The sequence below is a fragment of the Dama dama genome, chromosome 24 (genome assembly GCF_033118175.1).
Source record: "Dama dama isolate Ldn47 chromosome 24, ASM3311817v1, whole genome shotgun sequence".
In the NCBI taxonomy this organism is placed as follows: domain Eukaryota; kingdom Metazoa; phylum Chordata; class Mammalia; order Artiodactyla; family Cervidae; genus Dama; species Dama dama.
Genome location: NC_083704.1, coordinates 50453029 through 50475047, shown reverse-complemented (window position 1 = coordinate 50475047; position 22019 = coordinate 50453029). Strand labels below are relative to the sequence as shown.

The following is a 22019-nucleotide window of genomic DNA, read 5'->3' as shown; positions in this document are numbered from 1 at the left end:
TGAGTTACTTGTTCAGAGATAATTCAGGCCCATTTGCTTCTGTAGCTCATTTCTTCTCTCTGTGTTGCTTTCCAAGGAAACCATAGTCTTCAACTAAACTGTTTTTTTAAAGTCCTTTTCCCTAATCTCTGTGACATCATAAAACTTTTGCCCCTATCAGCAGCAACAGCACACAGGTACTAGCCTCCAAGACCCTTGTTACAGTCTAAGTTTGACCTCATCATCACAGGCAAGATACCCTAAGAGAAGGTGGCAAGAGCAAGTAGAGGACGCACAATATAGAATGGATAATGCTAGCCCAGAGTCGTGTTCGGATTCTGGTACCCATTCTCAGTGACTCCTTTTCCTCTCTGAGCCTCATTTATAAAATAAATAAAAGGTCAGGATTAGAATAAATTCATTCAAGGATCACTTGCTGAGCACTTCTTATGTACCAGGCTCCCTGTGCCATGCTGTGGATAAAGAGAGGAACCATTCCCAGCTTCTGCCCTTAGAGTTCACAGGCTCTACAGAAACCCCAGCTTTGCTTCCAGCCCCGGAATTCAGTGACTTTACTGTATTAACAGTTAGCACGAATTTGGTCTTAGATTGTATCCTAGGTTCCTTTTATGATTATCTTTGTAGTGAAGTTTGAAGGCTTTCTTTTCTCTCCTTGCTATTCTCTGGAACTCTGCATTCAATTGGGTAAGAAAGCCTGTTTAAGTGAACAGTGCAAAGAAATAGAGGGAAACAAAAGAATGGGAGAGACTGGAGATCTCTTTAAGAAAATAGGAGATACGAAGGGAACAGTTCATGCAAAGATGGTCACAATAAAGGACAGAAATGGCAAGGACCTAACAGAAGCAGAAGAGATTAAGAAGAGGTGGCAAGAGTACACAGAAGAACTATATGAAAAAGGTCATAATGACCTAGATAACCATGATGGTGTGATCATTCACTTAGAGCCAGACATCCTGAAGTGTGAAGTCAAGTGAACCTTAGGAAGCATTACTACAAACAAAGCTAGTGGAAGTGATGGAATTCCAGTTCTACTTTTTCAAATCCTAAAAGATGATGCTGTTAAAGTGCTGTACTCAGTATGTCAGCAAATTTGGAAAACTCAGCAGTGGCCTGACTGTAAAAGGTCAGTTTTCATTCCATTCCCAAAGAAGGACAGTGCCAAAGAATGTACAAACTACCACAGAGTTGTGCTCACTTCACATGCTAGGAAGGTAATGCTCAAAGTCCTTCAAGCTAAGCTTCAACAGTACGTGAACCGAGAACATCCAGATGTACAAGCTGGATTTAGAAAAGGCGGAGGAACCAGAGACCAAATTGCCAACATCTGTTGGATCAGAGAGAAAGTAAGGGAATTTCAGAAAAACATCTACTTCTGCTTCATTGACTATGTGAAAAACTTTGACTTTATGAATCACAACAAACTGGAAACTTCTTAAAGAGATGGGAATACTCGATCACCATACGTGTCTCCTGAGAAACCTGTATGCAGGTTAAGAAGCAATAGTTAGAACCAGACATGGAACAATGGACTGGTTCAAAATTGGAAAAAGAGTACATGAAGGCTGTCTATTGTCAACCTGCTTATTTAACTTACATGCAGAGTACAACATGTGAAATGCTGGACTGGGTGAATCACAAGCTGGAATCAAGATTGCCAGGAAAAATAACAACCACATCAGTTATGCAGATGATACCAGCCTAATGGCAGAAAGCAAAGAGGAACTAAAGAGCCTTTTGATGAGGGTGAAAGAGGAGAGTGAAAAAGCTGTCTTAAAATTCAACATTCAAAAAACTAAGATCCTGACATCCATTCCCATCACTTCATGGCAAATAGATGGAAAGAAAGTGGAAGCAGTGTCAGATTTTATTTTCTTGGGCTCTAAAATCACTGTGGACTGTGACTGTAGCCATGAAATTAAAAGATGCTTGCTCCTTGGAAGGAAAGCTATGACAAACCTAGAAAGCATATTAAGAAGCAGAGACATCACTTTGCCAACAAAGGTCTGTATAGTCAAAGCTATGATTTTTCCAGTAGTCATGTACTGGTGTGAGAGTTGGACTATAAAGAAGGCTGAGTGCCGAAGAATCAATGGTTTTGAATTGTTGTGCTGGAGAAGACTCTTGAGAGTCCTTGGATAACAAGGAGATCTAATCAGTTAATCCTAAATCAGAAATATTCATTGGAAGGAGTGATGCTGAAACTGAATCTCCAATAGTTTGGTCACTTGATGCTAAGAGCTGACTCACTGGAAAAGACTCTGATGGTGGGAAAGATTGGAGGCATGAGAAGAAAGAGGTGACAGAGGACAAGATAGTTGTATGGTATCACCAACTCAATGGCAATAAGCTTGAGCAAGCTCTGGGAGATAGTGAAGGACAGGGAAGTCTGGTGCGCTGCAGTCCATGGGGTCGCAAAGAGTTGGACACTACTGAGTGACTGAACAGCAACAAGTGAAGTTTGAGAACATATGGTTCCCATTTCCACTTTGTTAGGGAAGGTTTTATGGAGGAAGCAGCATTTCAGGGGGTCTTTAAACAGGGGAAAGATTCTGTCCCAGGGCCTTGAAGCCCTGACTGTTGGCTGTGTTTTCAGGCATTTGTGAGACATCTAAGCCATGTTTGTAAAAATACAAATCTTTGGCCACAGTTTGGGGGGGGGAGCGGGGTTGGCGGTGGTGTTCAGTTATGTGGCATAGCTGATCATGAATATTGGCCAAAATCCAGTGCCCCTAATAATTCCTATTTCCTTATTTTGAGGATTCCTGAAATAAGCCTGTTGTATGCTGTAAAGCAGTTCCCTAAGACAGCTTTCAGATATGTTACTCTGTGATATTCTTTTCTGCATGAGTTTGCTTATATACATGTCCCTGGTCAAAGACTGCATCCTCCCTGTCTAGATGTTTACCCATAAAATGTAGTCCCTGCTTAATGACCTGGATCTTTGAAACACTGGGGCGGGGTGGGGTTGGGGGAGAAACAGCAACAAAATTTTCCAGAATAGCAACAACTTTATTAGAAAAAAGTTATTTTGAGATTCTCATTCAGATGTTCTAATAATATCTAGCATTATCATTCACAAAGTTGTCTTCAGGCTGTTAAAAAGAGAAAAAGAGAACAAACAAATTCAACAATTTAGTTCATAAAAGATGCAGTTAAAGTTCAAAGAGGGAAATCTGTTTACTTTTATATTTAGGCAACTTAAAATACAGTGAATCCCATAGAAATTCGGAATCTCCAGATCTCAGATGAAGGTAATAATGGTTCTATAAAAAGAGGAAAAGTCTTGGCTAAAAGCATTGTGTCATTTATGTAGCATTTCAAGGATTAAGTTATGACAATTAAGACAATCAAATGCAAAGCAAGGTGGAAATATTACTTAGAAGGTTTGCTACTTCTTTATTATTTTTCACTGCTACTTTCTTAATGCCTTAAGTTATGTAGGGTTCAGGCATTTTGCAAGAATATTGAAAAATGCCAGTACAAAATGGGAGTCTAGACAGTGGTTGGTGTTCTTAATTTGTCTAGATTTTAAAAGGAAAGCAAATCATCTGAGTAGTATTGTAAAAGACAATTCATATTGCTTACACTGAAAGAATCAACTCAATTAAAAATCATAATGCCTGCTTTTTCTAAATATCTTGTTATAAAAAATATCCAAACTACTGATAATCAAAAATGTTTAACCTAGACTATAAAAAATTATTCTAATAGTGTTTCCATATCAGAGTGTTACCATGGTTTGTATAAAGGACTATTTTGATCTTTATGCAAAAAGGGATTTAAATAGTAATATTATTATTTATTTGTTTTACTTAGTTTAAGACGTTACTATTCATTGCAAGCATATCATACTCAATGGTTTTATTTATAAAATGTTTTCTGTAAGTGGGAATTTATGGAATGTTCTTTTTATTAAAATTTTCAATCATACAGAAAGGAGATAAATTCTTTAGAAAGCACTTAAAGATACACACACAGAGCCAGCAGTGATTTAAGAATCTTTTGGTTTTATCACTGAAGCAAGCTATTCTTGCTCTCCCTTCTCATTTCAAAATGACTTCTTAGATTATTGAGTAAATTAATTTTAACTGTACTTATATATGTAAATCCTCTTGTTTAAAATCAGCCACTGTTGAAACAGCCAGCAAATTTCATGATCATCACTAATAGCTGTGGCAGCCTAAGTAATATAAGAGTAGAATTCACAACCAGAGTCAGATAATGTTAATATTAGCCAAGGAGACAGTGTTGATACTAAGAGTCCTTTTCAGGCTTAAAAATACACCAATAGGATTTAGTTTCCATGTTTCAGTGGCTTTTCACGTGTGTTTCACCTCTGATGAGTGTCTATATGTTTCTCCTAAGAAAAGGTCCTTCTGTGTATACCCAGTACAGAAATTTAAGACAGACCACTGAGTATGGTTCTTACCAAATTCTTGCCCTGATACTTGTGTTCATATTGAGGATAAGGGATGTTGTGATGGTAGAAGGAGGGGGAGATTCTGGGGAGGGGAAATAGGCAGACATTGAAAAGGAGTAGATACAGAGCACCTTTTTGGTCTGGGAAAGGTGGAAAGGTCCAGGGATCTTTTCTGTGTGTGTGGTGAGGGCAGGGGTGTGGGTAGGAGGGACTCTACATATCTACATGCTCTGCACATGTCCTCTTTTCTAGATCTGTGTTTCCCTGACCTCTTTAGTGCTGTCTCACCAACTAATTTGTACAGTGTGTTATTCTGTTAACTTTCTACTATCCAGCTCTTCCCTCACCACAGGGTGTGAAAACTGGAGAACATGAATGGCATCTGCCATCTTTAAATCCATGTTTGAGAAAGCGGATGGGGAAGAACCCTCCCTTTTCCTGCATACTCCCATCATGTTCTCAGATCATGAACACTTTTTTTTTAAAAGAATCAGTGGTTCTCCTTTCAAAATGTTTCATCTGATATTTAAAGATGTACACAGCTGCTTTATTTCCCTCAGAGTTTATTGGCAGAAGTAATAGTTGATATCACCTGTGTTTCAGTTTGATGGGAAACTAAGTGACATTGCTTACAATTTAAATGCATTTTTATTGGTAAGGCCTGTAAAGGATTTATTTCCCAGGACCTTGTGCCTGCAATTCACCCTAAGTGCCTCTAGATGGTGGTAGTGTCTTTTTCTGGAGTGCAAGTTCATGTCATACTAGGTGTTGGAAGGAAGACAAAAGAGATGCAGCTGTGTACTCACAAATTATGTACACATATATAAAGTATTTCTGTATTATGTTATACATTTGTATGATGTACTCTATTAACATGGTCAATATGCTGATCAACTTTAATAAGAAAGTAAAAACATATAAACATAGGAGAAAGGATAGAAGAAATATGATATTTGTGGAGAGATGGCCTTTGTTCTTGGCTTAGAGCCATTCTCTTCCCAAACTGAGTTCCCCACTTGTGCACAACCTTCTCTTTCAGCCCAAACCTCCAGGGCTGAGCAGATCTGGCAGGAGGCTCTGCTGAAAACCACCTGGCAACCCTCAAGTGAGCTGCCAAGCCTGATGCCCTTGACTCATTCAGATGCCTTCTCAGGGCCAGGAGTCCAGCTTACCTCCTTTCTTTGGGGCTTGGCACGCACCACCAGGGCCCTCCAGCTATAGGATAAACAGAGAATTCTGCCAGTGGCCCTGGCCAGCATCCTCTGAATGGAGATGTGAAAGAAGGCAACATAGCAGATGTCCTTGAAAAGTCGCAAATCCAGTGCATGTCCTTTTGGGCAAAGAGAAAAAATTTACTGCCTCAATTTATCCCAATAGAAGAAAGCATGGATGGAGTTGATCTTAGGGTTGAATTGAAGGCTTTTAGGACTGGTGCCTTCCCATCCTTTCCCCCTTCCTCCCTCCCTCTCCTTCTTTTCCCTCGTTACAGACACACACACACACACACACACACACACACACACTCATCTCTCCTCATCTTTCTGGGTTGACTTTATTTTCTCAGTTGCTTCTCTGTGAAGAGGGGAGATGGCTATCAGGCTTATTGTCCTAAAGCCACACACAAAGCAGTGTAGAGAGTTTTTCTTACTCACTTCAGATGGAAAAAAGGAAAAGTTCCCAAATAGCCTACTTTGAGTCCATGTGTCTAATTAATAAAGCAATCAGTGTGACCTGGGCAGAGAGAGAGAGAATGAGTGTGTGTGTGTGTATATGTGTATGTATGTGAAGGGCTGTGGTTGGCATAGTCTGGTTGGATGCCCAGCCACATGTGCAGGGTGGGAGAAATTAACTGTCAATAAAACATTGTGTATGGAAAGGCTGAAGAATATTTTCCCAAAGGACAGGGTTGGTATTTGCAAACAGAAGAAAAAAGTGCTAGGCAATTTTTTCAAAAGGTCTACCCTGCATTGTTCCATTTGCCAATATTCTTAAGTAAAGTAATTGATGAAATTGCTGTGCAGCAGATAGCTTGTTACTAGTGTTGTTAACCTGGTTTTCAGAAAGCTTCTGAATTGGTCCAAGAAGCCCGGAAGAGTATTTTTACTTTTGTTCAGGCTGGTCATGAAGAAGATAGCCTTCTGCTCACGTAATGAGAGCCAGCGTGCCTGGCCTGGCCAGCTCTTGCCTCTCTGCCTCATTCTTTCCTGTCCCTGCTGGTGGACCTGTGGTTCCTCAGGGGTAAGACCTGTGTCTTTCTCCTGGTTGTCTTCCCAGCACGTGGCATGAAGCTTGGCACGTAGCTGACGCTCAAGGAATGTTTATCGAGGGAATCGACGAATAATAATGACTAGACCTGCAGTGAAATTGGTAGACCACAAACCCGCTGCTGTTATCCTATCTGGGCCGCACCCTACAGCCGTTAGTGGGAAACTAACCAGGCGTTAGGAGGAGAAGCCTGGCATCACTGCATGTACCTCACACATGAATCCAAATGCATATTCATATGAGCCCACATGCATGATTAACTTGGGAAGCTGACAGGAAGCAGTCAATCTGTTGAGCAAGTTTGTGTTTTATAAACCAGATGTTTGGTATTATTATTCATCATTTCCTTTGATACCAGAATGGTCTCCATTATGTAGCATAGGAAATGAAGGATATGGAATAATATACACTTTTTATACAGCTGAATACCACAACCAAGCATTTCAGAGGCCTGTTCAAAGCCTGGGCAAGTGTAATTGAATGGCAGTTCATTTTGGGATTCACACTTGGACTTAAGTTAATGGGATTTTGCCCAGATGGACCACTGTGACCCCCTTCTCCCATTCCTAACCTTGGAAAATGAATGTTGACTTTATGTCTGCATTTTTTTTGGAAGATATGTCTATGAATCATAAGCAGTGCTCTTGCTTCAGTAGCCATTACAGGTTAGGGAGCCACAGAAAAGCAGGGACCCCCTAGTGTGGTGTGGGGACAGAGGGTGCCTAGCTGTGGTTGGCTGCCTAACTCTTGATTGGTGGTCTTAAGAAAAAAACCATTTGCCACAAGCTGATTTTTCTTATGGCAGGAGTACAGAATGCCTTTCAATCAAAAGGTGCTTACTGTACAAATTAACTTTCAGTTTGATGTTCCTTCTCCATGAAATGTTTAAGGTTCACAGAACCCAGACCCACTGGAGAGTGGGAAAGATGGAGCTGGTGGGTGCAGAAGAGCGTCTTCATGTTGTGCAAGTGTTATTTCCGGAGTGCTGCCAGCCCTCATGGCCATACTGATGAATTGGTATATCATCGGAAGAACTACAGTTTAGGGTTCTGGCCAAACCAGGGCAAATCTGAGCCAGAACTGTCCCTGAAAGAAGAACATGTGAGCTCATAGCAGTGGCTAGACTGAGTCCACTGCATTTCATTTGTTTACCTGTGGCTGCTTAAAAATGAATGGTTTCTGTACAAATGCAATATTATGTTTTTTTTTTTTTTTTTTTTCATTTAAGTAATGGTACAGTAATTATATTTGGAATTAGCCCCTGAATGAAGTCGATACTACATCCTGGCTTAATATTTAGAAGTTCATTTACCATGATCTTGTATTTGGGCCAGGACAATTACCAGTGACTTATAACTGATTTTTACTGTTTGCAGGAAAAAGTTTCATTTCTCATTATTGTCAGTGGTTATGTTTTTATTTCATCCATGATACATATTGGCATTGCTTGAAATTTTGATTTGAGCTCCAGAGTGGAAGTTGTCCAGGGTTATGGATCAGCTCAAATCAGTTTTCTTTGTAGCATTAAGGTTTAATCAAGGAGTCAGAATGTAGGAAGATTTCTGATTCTGGGGGAATTACTTATCATGGCTTGGATGTGCCTTTGAAAATGGCATCGCATGCCCCCATTGTTGGCCATGGTATACTTTAAGTATATTTAGCAAGGTGTTAGAACCATGGTTCCAGAAACTGTTATATACTGGTTGGCTTGGTTCCTGGCAACAGTAATTGTCAGCATTATCTCATAGTTAATATTATTTGGTTATTAATCTTATATATAGTTCATTTATACTAGCACCAAAATTAGGCTGCCCCAAATAATAGATTACATGATTAAATGTGTATTACTCCCAATTCTCCAGAGAAGGAGAACCATAAGAGATGCGTGTGTATGTTTTTTCCTTAAATGTAAGATAAGTGTGCACACACAAGGAGGGAGGGAGAGAGAGATTTTAAGCAATTGCCACTTAGATACGTGTTGGGGACTGACACATCTGAACACTGTAGGGCCGGTTGGCAGGCTGGAAATTCCAGCAGAATGGGGTTTTACAGTTTTGGGTCTGAAGACAGTCTGGAAAAAGAATTCCTTCTTCCTTGGGAAAACTTTTTTTGTCTTAAGACCCTGACTGATTGGCTAAAACACACACAGACTGTGGAGAGTAATCTGCTTTATCAAAGTCTACTGATTTTTTATTGAAATATAGTTGACCTGTAATATGATCTTAGTTTCAGATGTGATTTGACATTTGCAAACATTATGAAATGATCGTCACTATGTCTAGTAACCATCTGTCCCTGTACAAAATTATTATATTACTGACCACATTTCTTATGTTGTGTATTATATCCCCATGGCTTATTTGTTTTATCACTGGAGGTTTGTATCTATTAAGCCCCTTCACCTATTTTATGCTTTACCAATTTCACCCACGCTCCACACCCTCCCCTCTGGCAGTCATCTGTTTGTTCATCTGTGAGTTTGTTTTTATTTTATTTTGTTTATTTTGTTTTTTTAGATTCCGAGTATAAGTAAGACGTCTGACTTAGGTTTCTTTTAAACTACTGCTCTGTGCTGGGAATTGAAAAGTATGAGATTTTGCAAGTGCTCTTTAAGAGCAGAGTCTCCATGTCCTATAACTCTATGCCTCCTCTAAAGATAAGTCCTGCTGATTTTGTAAGCCACATGTTCAGGGGTCTTGACTTCCCAGCTTAGGACCCCTGGGCTGAGGAGCCTGGAGCTCAGATCGCTTGCTCCTTGGGTAGTGCCTCTATAATTATGGTGTTCCTCCTGTTTGTAAATGCTGACTTGGAGGTACGGGTCTTGACTTTACCACATCTCTGCCCCTCCTATCCATCACACTGTGGTTCCTTCTTTATGTCTTTAGTTGTGGAAAATCTCTTCTGCTAGTCTTCAGGTTGTTCTCATAGATAGTTGCCCTGTAAGTAGCTGTAATTTGGTGGAGGTGGTGAATAATTTGGGAGGAGGTGATTTCAGGGTCTTCCTACTCCATCATTTTGGCCATCTCTAAAGTCAACTAGTTTAAGTGTTAATAACATTTGAAAAATACAGTTAGAGCATTTAGGCTGTTGTTTGAGCTAATGACCATTGCCTAATCAGGTTGCCACATAAAATTTACTGTCACATCATGAATTCCCAGTCCTTGAGGGATCATGAGATTCTTGCATTGTTTTGCTTGTCACGGAGGAATAGGCCCATCTTGACATAGAGGTAAAACTAATGAAAACATGGTTTTCTCAGTCCCTGTTAAAGCTTTTCCCAACTCATATAAGTTTCTCTTCAATTATCATCGTTATTGATGGTGTAAAGGATTGCCTTTTAACAGTGCTTCTTGAATTTTAATATGCATACTAGCTGTTAAAATAAAGATTCATATTCAGAGAATCTGGAGGTTTGGGATTATGCATTTTTAGGGCTGAAGATGCTGAAGGTGCTGCCGTTCTGCATACAACCTTACAAGAAATGCTGTCCTAATGCTCAAATAACCTATTGGAAGAAGAAGACTGGTAAAATATTGACCAAGTTTAATGACCTGTTCTCAGGAGGCCTGCCAGTTCATGGGGACTTCAGTCCATAGGACCCTCTAGATTTCAGATCTTCTGTTTATAATAGTCTTTTCAAAGAAGACTGAGGGAACGACACCTTCTTTTCTGTGAAATTAAAAGTGACACAAAAGTGCCCAAACATCAGAAAACACTCTAGCCTGAAGATAGTGGATTCTTATTCACAGATTGCTTTATTTGAAGCTTGAATGGGCTGTGAAACCTCTCCTACTGATTGGCCAATTTTAGCCAATTTTGGTCCCTGTCATCAGTGCCACATGCCTTAATCTTACTGGAGACTCTGCTACTTGCTAGCCATGTGATCTTGAAGGCAGGGAAAGGAAACTAGCATCCTTTGAGCACTTGCAGATGCCAAGTACTTTGATGGGCAGTTTCACATTTTATCTTCATGGCAACAATGCTGAGGAATAGTTGGTGTTATTTTACATGAGAACATGAAGGGTTAGATAAAGATTCAAAGCTGAGAACTAGAACCAGGTTTGTCTTGGACCAAAGCCTGCTGTTATCCAAGACTCACTTTCCCCACTTGCTCACAAAGCAGAGTAGGTGTTCATACCTTTCTTCTGACACTGTTGTGAAAGACAGATATGATGGTGGGTCTCAGTGCACTTGTATGCAATTCAGTGAGTTACAGAAGTATGCCGTGGGCCAAATTCAAGGGTTGTTCTTCCAGGAGGAATGCTCAGCTTCTTACCAGTGATTCAAAGATGAAATGATTAAGTTATTTTTTCATTTTGTTTGTTTTCCATCTGGGACTGGCATGCAGATATATGTAGAGATTCAAAAGGGCCGTGATTCAGCTACCTTGGGGAGAATAAATGCTTCCAGATTCCGTTGTTTGCAGCAGGGGCAACTCGTAAAACCCCTTATGCTCATGCTTTCTGATCCTCAATTTCCACATTAGGGAGAAGCATTAATATTGCACATATTGAACATAAAGTCTATAAAGTAAAACAATAAAATCAATCTGTAGTAATAAAATAAAATGAATCGCTAGGATCCAAACAGGGCTTTATTTGAACCCAAATGTCTGAATGCAGTAAACAGGTCAGCTGGAGTGACTGATGATAGCTGACATTGTTTCCCCTGCCCGTGAGGAGGGGCTCGGATCCTCATCAGTACATCCAGGTAGAGGAATATTGCCCTCCCACCTATGCTATAAAGACTTGAGTGGACACTGGTCCATTTCCAACAGCCCCTGGTCAGGAAAGGATGAGATAGTGAAAAGGTATGGCCTCTGGCACTGTTTTCTCCAGACCGTTCTCAGGTAACTGGCTTTTCTCTCTCCATTCAGCTTGCCGATGATCAGGGCCCTGTCCTGATGACCACGGTCGCCATGCCTGTGTTTAGTAAGCAGAATGAAACTGTGAGTACAGTGACTGGGTTTCCTTCTTGATGCTAAGGGGGTTGTTAGCTCAGATCCTCTCTGACTCAAGCTCTGGTGACCTTTATTTACTTATTTAATTTAAGGATGGAGGATATATAATTTTTCCTCACTTTTAATCCTGCTGTTAGAATCATGAAATCAGGAGTAGATGAGAGGAATTCAAGCAAGCGTCTTTTTACAGTATGCAGCACTTTTCCAAAATTCAAGTGTTTAAATGACCAGAAGAAGGAAGTCTCCAAAAAGAATTCTTGATTGTGATGGGATGATCTCACTCTCATTTATAGGTCCCAACCTTGAATTAGATCCCCAGGGCTGTGACAGTGAAGTGTCACAGATGGGATGGCTGACTATAGAAGTGTATTTTAACAATTCTAGGGGCCAGGAGTCCAAAATTAAGAAGTCGATTATAGGGGAGACTCCTTCCTTGCCCACTCCAGTCTCTGCCTCTGTCTTCGCATGGCCTTCTTCTCTGCTTACCTCTGTGTCCTTTCCTCTTATAAAGACACAAATTGTTGGATACAGGCCCCATCCTGCATCCAGGATGATTTCACTTTGAGATCCTTAATTACGTACATCTATAAAGACCCTATTTCCAAATAGGAACACGGCCTGAGGTTCTGGGGGCAGTTGCATTGGGGGGAAACAGCAGACAGGATAGTAGCAATGTGTATCTTGTTCTAGAAGGCCCGTTCTGACATCAGAACGTATAGCACGTCACGTTGACCTTGGGACCTGGAACCCTAGAGGCCTATTCCTTTACCTCAGTCCTTGGTTCCAACTGTCTGGAAAAATGTTAAGGTTTTCGCATCTTTCTCTGGCTTTATAGTCTCTTTCTCCTGGGCACCAGATGGCAGTATAAATTGAGAACATAGTTAACATGCTAAGTGTTTCCTATAAAAAGTTTCTGTAAGAGAAACTGATTAATGATTGAAACTTCTTAGCCTCTTCAGATTCTTAATTTTCAGGAGAGAAAAGGAAATGGTTCTTAGGGTGTCTTGGTATGGGTGTGTGTTAAAGGGTTATAATAGGCAATCTTTGACCTGAGAAGCTGCCATTCTGGCCTGGAAATGTTTTGGGTGGGGAATAGAAGTTGCCTCTTGCAAATCTGGATTAAGCTTCAATTTCTCTCAGTTTGAAGAAGGCACCAGACAGTGCCTATGGTGTGTGACTTTTCAGGAGATTATATTTATTCTGCCAAATTAACATTCTGTTGTTGTTTAACATTTCTTTTCAATAGAGATCGAAAGGCATTCTTCTTGGTGTGGTCGGCACAGATGTCCCAGTGAAAGAACTTCTGAAGACCATCCCCAAGTACAAGGTAATGCGTTGCTTAATTAAGAGTCGAGAGCCAGATGCACGAGATAGACTCACAGCCTGCCATAGTGACAAGAAAAGCTTGAAGGAAACCCACTCTTTCTAGAGGGTTCTGTGTTGTTTTGTTTCAGTAGAATAATAACAGTCCAGGAAGATCTGATTAGGTCTACCTGTGCCCACCCGGGTTTGTGTGGGCCTGTGGAAGTCTACACAAGTCTGCAGGACTATACAGGTCTTACATCTCTGATGATTTTCTAAGCCAGTCTTGACTCACCCCAATCTGAGGACCCCCTAAAATCTGTTGCTTCTTAACAGAAACCCAATGAGGCACAAACAAAAGTGGTCCCTGCTTCTATTGAATAAATATTCCCTTTATCCTGAAAGGTAATGGGGTACAAATTAATATTCCTTTCCTAGTGCTACATTAAACCTATGGCACTAAGAGAAGTGTAAGTTTGTTTTGAATTCTGGGGATAGTTGAGAGGGTGGAGTAGGAAAACTTAAATACAGGGTCTACATGCCACCTGAAATCATTTCACTGTATAGTGTTTTTCCTAAGAAAGCAAAATAGGTCATGCGAAGATTAGATAGAGGGCTGAGGAGTGAGATCCATAGGGGATTGTTCGGACTCAAGGTGTGAACCCCTGCCTTCTGAGGCTCCCCTTAGCTGTGGACGTCAGCACATCACCACTTTCCATAAGCCCATGCCGCACCTCTGCCTGTTGACCCAGGCTTCTCAGGGAATCCATAAGGTCAGGTTCTTCCCAGTGCTTCCTTAGAACCTGATCCACTCCTAGAAGAGGAAACTTCTTTGAATAAGCAAGGCTTGTCTGTTCCCATGTGCTGATTCCATTTAGGTGATCAAATTAGAAAGCTACCTTCATAATAAAAGGAAAGCAACTCTAAGCTAAAATCAGGTGTCCAGGCTACAAAAGGTGGCCTCATTAACAAAAGAAAATTTCTGATTGGGTTTACTGAGATGACAAAGGTCTTTCTTTCTGCTATCACCCGGGAGCTCTGACAGTCAGGGGGCTAGGGAGCTATTTGAGGCCCCTAAAGATAGTGGACTTTACTCTTACTGAAATCCTTAGACTTAGAGGCCCAGAATTGCTGGCTCATTGTTTAAGAAAGGGCATCCAGCCTTTACCACTCTGAAGCTTCTAGCATCATATAAGATGAAGAAGCCCAAATACAGGGCCACTATTTAATATATGCCCAGTAAATCAAGAAAGGATGAACATATAGGTGTGTGTGTGTGCTCAGTCACTCAGTTGTGTCTAACTCTGCGGCCCCATGAACTGTAGCCTGTCAGGCTTCTCTGTCCATGGGATTCTCCAGGCAGGAATACTGGAAAGGGTTGCCATTTTCTCCTCTGGGGGATCTTCCTGACTCTGGGATGCACGTCTCCTGCATTGGCAGGTAGGTTCTTTACTACTGAGCCAGCTGGGGAGCCCAGAACATAAAGAAAATGGTAACAATTACCCTGTGAATTTGTTTCTCAAAGCTTCTACTAGACAATGTACTAAGATCTTTATAGCATTATCTCACTTAATAATGGATAAACACTGCTATCCTTGGCTAAAGAAGCAAGAGACTCAGAAAATTTAAATATCTTGCCAAATCTCAAACTAGCAGTCCATGCTTTTAGCTATTAGCAACCTGGACAGCATATTAAAAAGCAGAGACATTACTTTGCCAACAAAGGTCTGTCTAGTCAAGGCTATGGTTTTTCCAGTAGTCATGTATGGATGTGAGAGTTGGACCATAAAGAAAGCTGAGCACTGCAGAATTGATGCTTTTGAACTATGGTGTTGGAGAAGACTCTTGAGAGTCCCTTGGACTGCAAGGAGATCCAACCAGTCCATCCTAAAGGGGATCAGTCCTGAATATTCATTAGAAGGACTGATGCTGAAGCTGAAACTCCAATACTTTGGCCACCTGATGCGAAGAACTGACTCATTGGAAAAGACCCTGATGCTGGGAAAGACTGAAGGTGGGAGAAGGGGATGACAGAGGATGAGATGGTTGGATGGCATTACTTACTTGATGGACATGAGTTTGAGCAAGCTCCGGGAGTTTGTGATGGACAGGGAAGCCTGGCATGCTGCAGTCCATGGGCTCGCAAAGAGTTGGACACGACTGAGTGACTGAACTGAACTGAAACCTAGAGCCATAAGGAACAATAAAGGACAATAATATTAATAGTTAAAATGTTAAAAAAAAATATTAGTAGCTAAAAAATACAATAAGACATTCATTGAACTTTTCACTGTGTATTTAGTATGGTAAAAGTGCTTTATATTCACTGTTGCCGCTGAATCCTCATTACACTTCCATGAAATAAGTACCACTTGGTCCCATTTTTAGATGAAGATATGAGAAATAACTTTCTTATTATTTCTTGTTATAACTCAGCAAGTAAACAATAAAGGAAACAAAGTATAATAAGGGGATAGAAGAAGATCAGCTACAGAAAATTAGCTGCTCTCCCCAAAGGGTCTGGGAACCAGAGACCCAGGTATGACATACCTTAATCTAAGTTGTCCTTCCTTTGCTTCCCACCAGAGCTTTGGGAAAAGGTATACATGGCAGTTGGAGTGAACTATGGGTGAATGGGGCTCTCTCATCTAGGAGAAGAGAGCTGCAGGGACCAGAGTGCAGATCACACCTTTTTCTCTTGATTAACACCTTGTAAAGATGAGTCAGCTCTTGGCTCATGTGGTTTTCCCAGAAGATATTGATAGAATTCTTTCTTTTCCATTAGCTTCACAGATTTTCCCACAAGCAATCAGACTTCCTGTAATTTTTATTAAGAATTCCAGACACCCCAGCAATAATTTCCAGACACCACAGCCTCTGTTAATGTAAAGAGCCATTTTATAATTGGGTTCACTTCATTAGTCCCGATTCTCTGCACTTGGAAGGGAAGCACCCCAGGCTTTTGAACCACAAGGCTGCTCGCCTCCAGAAGAGCATGCTTCAGGATGGGGGAGTCCCTTGGGCAGCCCCAAGTGCCAGGAGGCCTTGTGTCCCATCTGTTCTCTTATTGCGGCACAGGACTGCATGTTAGAATGGATAGGATGGCTAGTTCTATTTCAGATGAAACAAAAATTAGAGATTTCATCTGTATATTGATTTGAGGCCCTAAACAAATGTTGGACATTGCCATCTACAAGTTTTAGGTTTTTTTTGAGAGACTCATCTGCAGAATGGGGAATGTGTTTTGAGATTTGCTGTTTCTCTTCTTACATCTACATTAGGTTATATTCATTTGCAGTCAACGAACCAACAAAACATTCTGATGTTATTTTCTCACTCTTCTCCTGGGAAGGATTTTAGCCAGATAGTTTCTGAATGTCTGGAAGCCTTTCCAGCTTGTACCTGGAAGCCAAGCCAGGTACAGGCTTGAGGAGAACTGACTATGTACCACCCATAGCAAATCAGTTTCTTCTTTTCAGCTTACGTTCGATATTTACTCTAGCTCAAATTTTAAAGATGAATGAGGTAATATTTGGGTAAAGTGATGACTATCTTAAATACATGCAGACCTTAACTGGAGCACCTGCCATGTGCCAAACATTATGCAAGAGACTGGAACGGTCAGAGGATGAGTGAGAGGGCTCCTTTCCCACAGAGAGCCCGTTCTGGTGGGGGAGCATCTAGAATAAGGCAGATGAAGGAAAGACAACCAGTAGGGTCGAGAAGCAGGCAGAAGAGTAAGTGCAGCATTTTCATGCATTAGGGTGAAAGTAATAATGGAAAAATTCTCAGGGTTTTATGGATACATGATATGGAAAGGCGGGCACAACAGGAGAGACATGTTACAGGAGAAGATCATGAGGCTGAGCTCATAGCTTGGGAGAGATGAGAAGGAGCAGTGCTCTGCACAGCTTGCATTCATTGAGTAAAGGTCTCAGTGGGAGAAAAAAGCTGCAGGGGGGTTATTGTTGCTGTCGTGAACTCTTGAGAGGCAATGAGTGGAGGAAGGAAGTGCTGGGTAAGTAGGTAGGGGCCAGACCCCAGGGAGACCTGATGGATAGACCCATAGATTCTATCTTACACATGAAAATGAGAGAGAGCTTCCCTGATGGCTTAGCTCAGCTGGTAAAGAATCTGCCTGCAATGCAGGAGACCCCCAGTTTGACTCCTGGATCGGGAAGATCTGCTGGAGAAAGGACACACTACCCACTCCAGTTTTCCTTGGGCTTCACTTGTCGCTCAGCTGGTAAAGAATCCGTGTGCAATGCAGGAGACCTGGGTTCGATCCCTGAGTTGGGAAGATCCCTTGGAGAAGGGAAAGGCTACCCACTCCAGTATTCTGGCCTGGAGAATTCCATGGACTATGCAGTCCATGGGGTCGCAAAGAGTTGGAGACGACTGAGAGACTTTCACTTTAACTTTCTGCACATAGAAGAGATCTTTAGTGGATTTTACAAAGGGAAGCAACAGAGTCAGAGTTACCTTTGATTTTGATTAATCTGAAGGTTAACTTTGTTGGGGCCAAGCTTTGAGGCAGGAAGAACAGGTAGGACCATTGTGGAAGTCTGCTATATTAAATCTTAAGGTGGGGAAGCAGAGTTGAATCTGAATGATTTCTGGAGAAAAACTTAGTGATTACTTTGGTCAACAAATTGGAGCGGAAAGAGAGAAAGGGATCTAGAGATGGTTCTTTAGTTTCTAACTCGAGAGTTGGGTGGGTGATTGGTGGTGCCACCAATTGAGAGAGAAGTGCAGGAAGAGCAGCACTAAGGGAAGGAGCCACCACGTTGGACTGGGTGAGTCTGGGGCACCTGTGTGATGTCCAGGCAGAGACACACACTTGAGCCCTGGGGTCTACCACTGAGGCGAGAGGCCAAGGCTGGAGCACACATCTGGAGGTCAATAGCATCCAGGTGGTTGATGAATCATGTTGGAGGAGAAAGAGCTAAAGCAGACAAGGGGCTCTGGGGACAGAAAGTTACTGCTTCCAGGGTGAGTACAGGACGAGGATCCTATGAAAGGGAGGAAATCCGGGAGCGTGGAGCCTGGAAGCTGAGGGATTAGAGTGTCAAGGAGGAGGGGCAGTAGGCTAATACAACCAGGAAAAGAGGGGACATTCTATTTGGTTTGGCAATTAGGAGGCCACTGGCAACTGTAAAGAAAGGAGTTCTGGTGGCATTTTGATGGTCAAGGGCGCATGACAGAGGCAGGTTCTGGTAGAGTGAAATGTGAGTGAGCAACGAGGAACCAAGATGGCAGCTAAACAATGAATGGAGGACCATTGGGTGGGAGGGTCACCTCAGTCTCTGCATCCCAGGGAGGAAGCAGAGAGTTTAGGATACTTTGTAGGATCTGCACTCAATTCAGTTTCTGTTACTGCCCTTCTTCCTCCTTTTCTGCTTCCTCCTTTCTTTACCCCTCTTCCCTTCATCCTAGCCATCCCTCCATAACTGCATGGTATGACCTTGGCTGTCACAGAACTTATATTCTGGCAGGGAGATAGGCTTTAAATAATCAAAGGCCTTGACTGATATCTTGATTACTTATAGTCAACCTCACAAATAATTGATTATCACTGGTAAGTTCTACACAAGAAAAGTAGAGGGTTTGGAGGGGGCATATGCATGGAGTTTTACCTTCTTTTGAGTATTACTTTATACAGGCAAACCAAGAAGTGAAGGAATGTACACTAGAAGGCACTGAATATATTAGTTGACTATAAAATATTATTTGTTTGGTCTCATCGTGAGTTTGAATTTCCAACCAAAGACCACTTTTGCCTTTAATGGAAAAAGTCAAACTCTCTGAGTCCGTTTTGACCCCTTCAGTCCATATTAAACAGGGACATAATAAAGGTAATTAATGCAGTGTTGACTGTGTCTGACATTTTTCCAAGAGACAAGATGAAAAGAGACGATATATATCTCAAAGGATAGGAAATCTCTGGTTTATCTTTCACAGCATAATGAAATATACTTTTATCATTAGAATCAAGTAGAATCTTATTAAGACTTGCTGTGCAAGGTAACTCCAGAAGAAAATGTCTGTTGCCCTTGACTACCACATGCATATTTGCTTTTTGTAATGCAAGGAAAACTTTTAATTGCTGGTGTTAAATTCTCTGAAGTTAATTTCACATCACCTTGACGTTAAGCTAACAAGCAGACAGGGTCATTCTTGGTTTGTAAACTCTGTTGTCTGGATCATTTAATAGTATCATATTCAAGAATGTGAGCAGCAGAGAATTTTAAAGAAAATAGCAGTGAAGGCTCAGGACTATGAAATAACTCGTTGGAAGAAAGGATTTTTTTTTTTCTTCTCCCCTTTCACTGCTCTGGCAAAAGTGGGTTACATTTTCTTTCTTCAGAGAGAGAGATCAGTATGGGTTTTATGCCAGAGGCCATTTTAATACATGAATGATTTGTAGGTAAATTTATTGTAGCCAATGGATTCAGTCAACTGTGTAATAGAAATATTGTCAAAAAGCTGGGATTATTATTTAAATAAGTGCAGTGTTAAATTTGATTACATACTTTTTAAAGCTAATAAAACATTTCATTGCTCTCAAACTATTTCCCATAGTCCTATTTAGTCAGAAAACATAAATTAAGTGAGGCTCTGCATAGAAAATTACCCAGGCTTTGTGTCGATGGAAGCATGCATGGAAAAGCTTGGCGGCCTCACAATTTAAAGACGAAAAGATGTAAAAGGGGTTGGCAGGCTCCTGTATAGGCTGGGGGGACACTTTTCTCCTTGAAGAATTATGGAAAATGACTGCCTAGGAGAATGCATGCTTGAGATGGCCTTGGGGGTGTGGAATTGTCGGGAGCCTAGGGTGCGTCAGAGGGAGGCCCCTCTTGCTTTATCTCAGGTAGAGAAAAGACACCCAGGTTGACAAAATTCTGTTCACTTGGACATAGGGTCTCCAGAAACATGAGCCACTTGCTTTTTAAAAATTGTAATTGTTTTTGTTTTAAATAAACCAAAGTGAGGTCTTTGGATGCTAACATGGGTCTGTGACATTTTAAATTGTGCTATTTGCTGAGCTTATCCTGTGACAGGTCTTCATTTCCACCAAATGTCAAGGATCAGTGCCTTGCATTCATTCTAATGAAATACTGTGCTGATAAGGGTTATGAATGCCAAGTGTAAGCTGTAAATTATAAATGTCGGGCTGCTTTCTGCTTTGTGAATTCACCAGGGAGCAAGCTAATGAAGCTTTCTTTCTCACTTCTTCTTACAGTTAGGGATTCATGGCTATGCCTTTGCAATCACAAATAATGGATATATCCTGACGCATCCAGAACTCAGACCACTGGTAAGAGAAATACGTATTTCAGTGTTTCTCCTTTTATGATTTTTAAAAGGTTTTCTTCAGTTCTACAGTGGTAACACTGCAGTTTTCACTTGAAATGCTCAATTCATAATACTGTCTGTGAAAAGCTGTTTTAATAGTTTGTAACTAACATTTTGACATATAATATGCAAATAATATAGGGTAAATATATTTGCTATCATGCTTTTATATATAAATCCATATGTCTTATACTTATTTATTTCATATTTGCCAATATATGTAAAAAGTTAAATTCTCTTCAGCTTGAAATATACAACATAATAGGTAGCTTTATGAAACAAATGATCTCTCACCCTCCAGCCTGAGACCAACTTAAAAAAAAAAATATTTCTCCACTTATTTATTTATATTGGAACTTGGTAGGTCTTTATTGCTGTGTACGAGCTTTCTCTGGTTGCAGTGCATGGGCTTCTCATTGCAGTGGCTTCTCTTGTGGAGCACGGGCTCCAGAGTGCATGGGCTTTAGTAGTTGTGCTGATGGGCTTAGTTGCCCCGTGACATGTGGAATCTTCCCAGACCAGGGGTCGAATCTGTGTCCCCTGCATTGGCAGGCGGATTCTTAACCATTGGGCCACCAGGGAAGTCCTGAGACCAAGTTATTGAAAGTTACATTTGATACAACAAATAAGTCAAGATCCCTGGAAATCCATTATGATGGAATTTGAACATTACCCAAGCCCGGTGCCTGCTGGCTTGAAGGTACTCAATAATTCCTTTTGTGTTTCATTGAAACAGTTGAGATTTTTCCCCTTGTCCTGCCTAAGCTGTATCCAGTAGCATTGTTTGGTGAACTGACATGTAAACCATTTTCTTTCAGCATCGTTTTAACTCTCTTTGAAGTGAGTGGAGTTAGGCCTAGTCCAAGACAGCCCAGAATGTCATGGTCCATTCCGATCCCTGGGGAGAGGCTGCCTGGAGCACTGTGTTTAGGGGATTCTGAAGGGCAGCCAGGTTTTGTCCCCTGTGCATTCTGGAGGGGCCTGGCAGAGAGGGCACCACATGTTTGCGCTCCCTGGTCTAGTTGCAATGTGTTGACAAAAAGACATCCCTTTTGGTCTGTGGTTAGCCAGTTTTAAAGAAGATATAAAAGTATAAAGAGTAATATAGCACACTCTGCTTTTGAATGTTAAGAAAGTGTAATTCATTTCCTATAGCTGTACACACACACATACACACTCATACATACCCATCCACTCCACATGTCTTTTTTCCTTTCATCAAAATTAGAAAATATCAGCAGTGCCTGCTATACAAACATTTATTTGTGAAATGTCGTGTGGATCAGTTTGCTTCTCACCTGAATCATTGTTTAGAAGAAGTTCATGTTTTAGCTCCATCACCATCCAACTTTGCTCTAATCGCCCTGGTATTAATGGAGTCATGGCCACATCATGTGGATCCCATATGAATGCTTCAGGATGCAACTTTAGGTAATACTTGACTTCAACAAGCTTTTTATCAAAAAAGGATTGAATTAGCTGGTTAGCTAATTCCAAACTTAATTCAGAATCGCTGAAAAGTCCGATTGAAAAACCTACCTAACTTTTTAAGGATATTTAAGTCTAAAAATGTATTTAAGCTTTAAAAGCTTAGCACAGTACCCATGTCTAAGTCTTCCAATTGGGGTTGCTTGTTGAGGGTGGTGGGAGATGTATGTTTGATGTGGCTGACAGTAGGCTCCTAGTGCTTATTTATTCCAAGTTGGAGTGGATCAG

The 22019-nt window shown here is 41.1% G+C and overlaps 1 protein-coding gene across 1 annotated transcript in view; it reads left to right on the top strand.

Annotated features, from left to right (window-relative positions):
- The window catches only part of CACNA2D3 (calcium voltage-gated channel auxiliary subunit alpha2delta 3), an 839655-nt gene that overhangs the window by 625593 nt on the left and 192043 nt on the right, over positions 1-22019 (top strand). The window contains exons 15-17 of the mRNA XM_061129193.1: positions 11562-11633; positions 12892-12972; positions 20191-20265. Of these exons, the coding sequence (XP_060985176.1) occupies positions 11562-11633; positions 12892-12972; positions 20191-20265 (228 nt within the window). The remainder of the gene's footprint in view (positions 1-11561; positions 11634-12891; positions 12973-20190; positions 20266-22019) is intronic.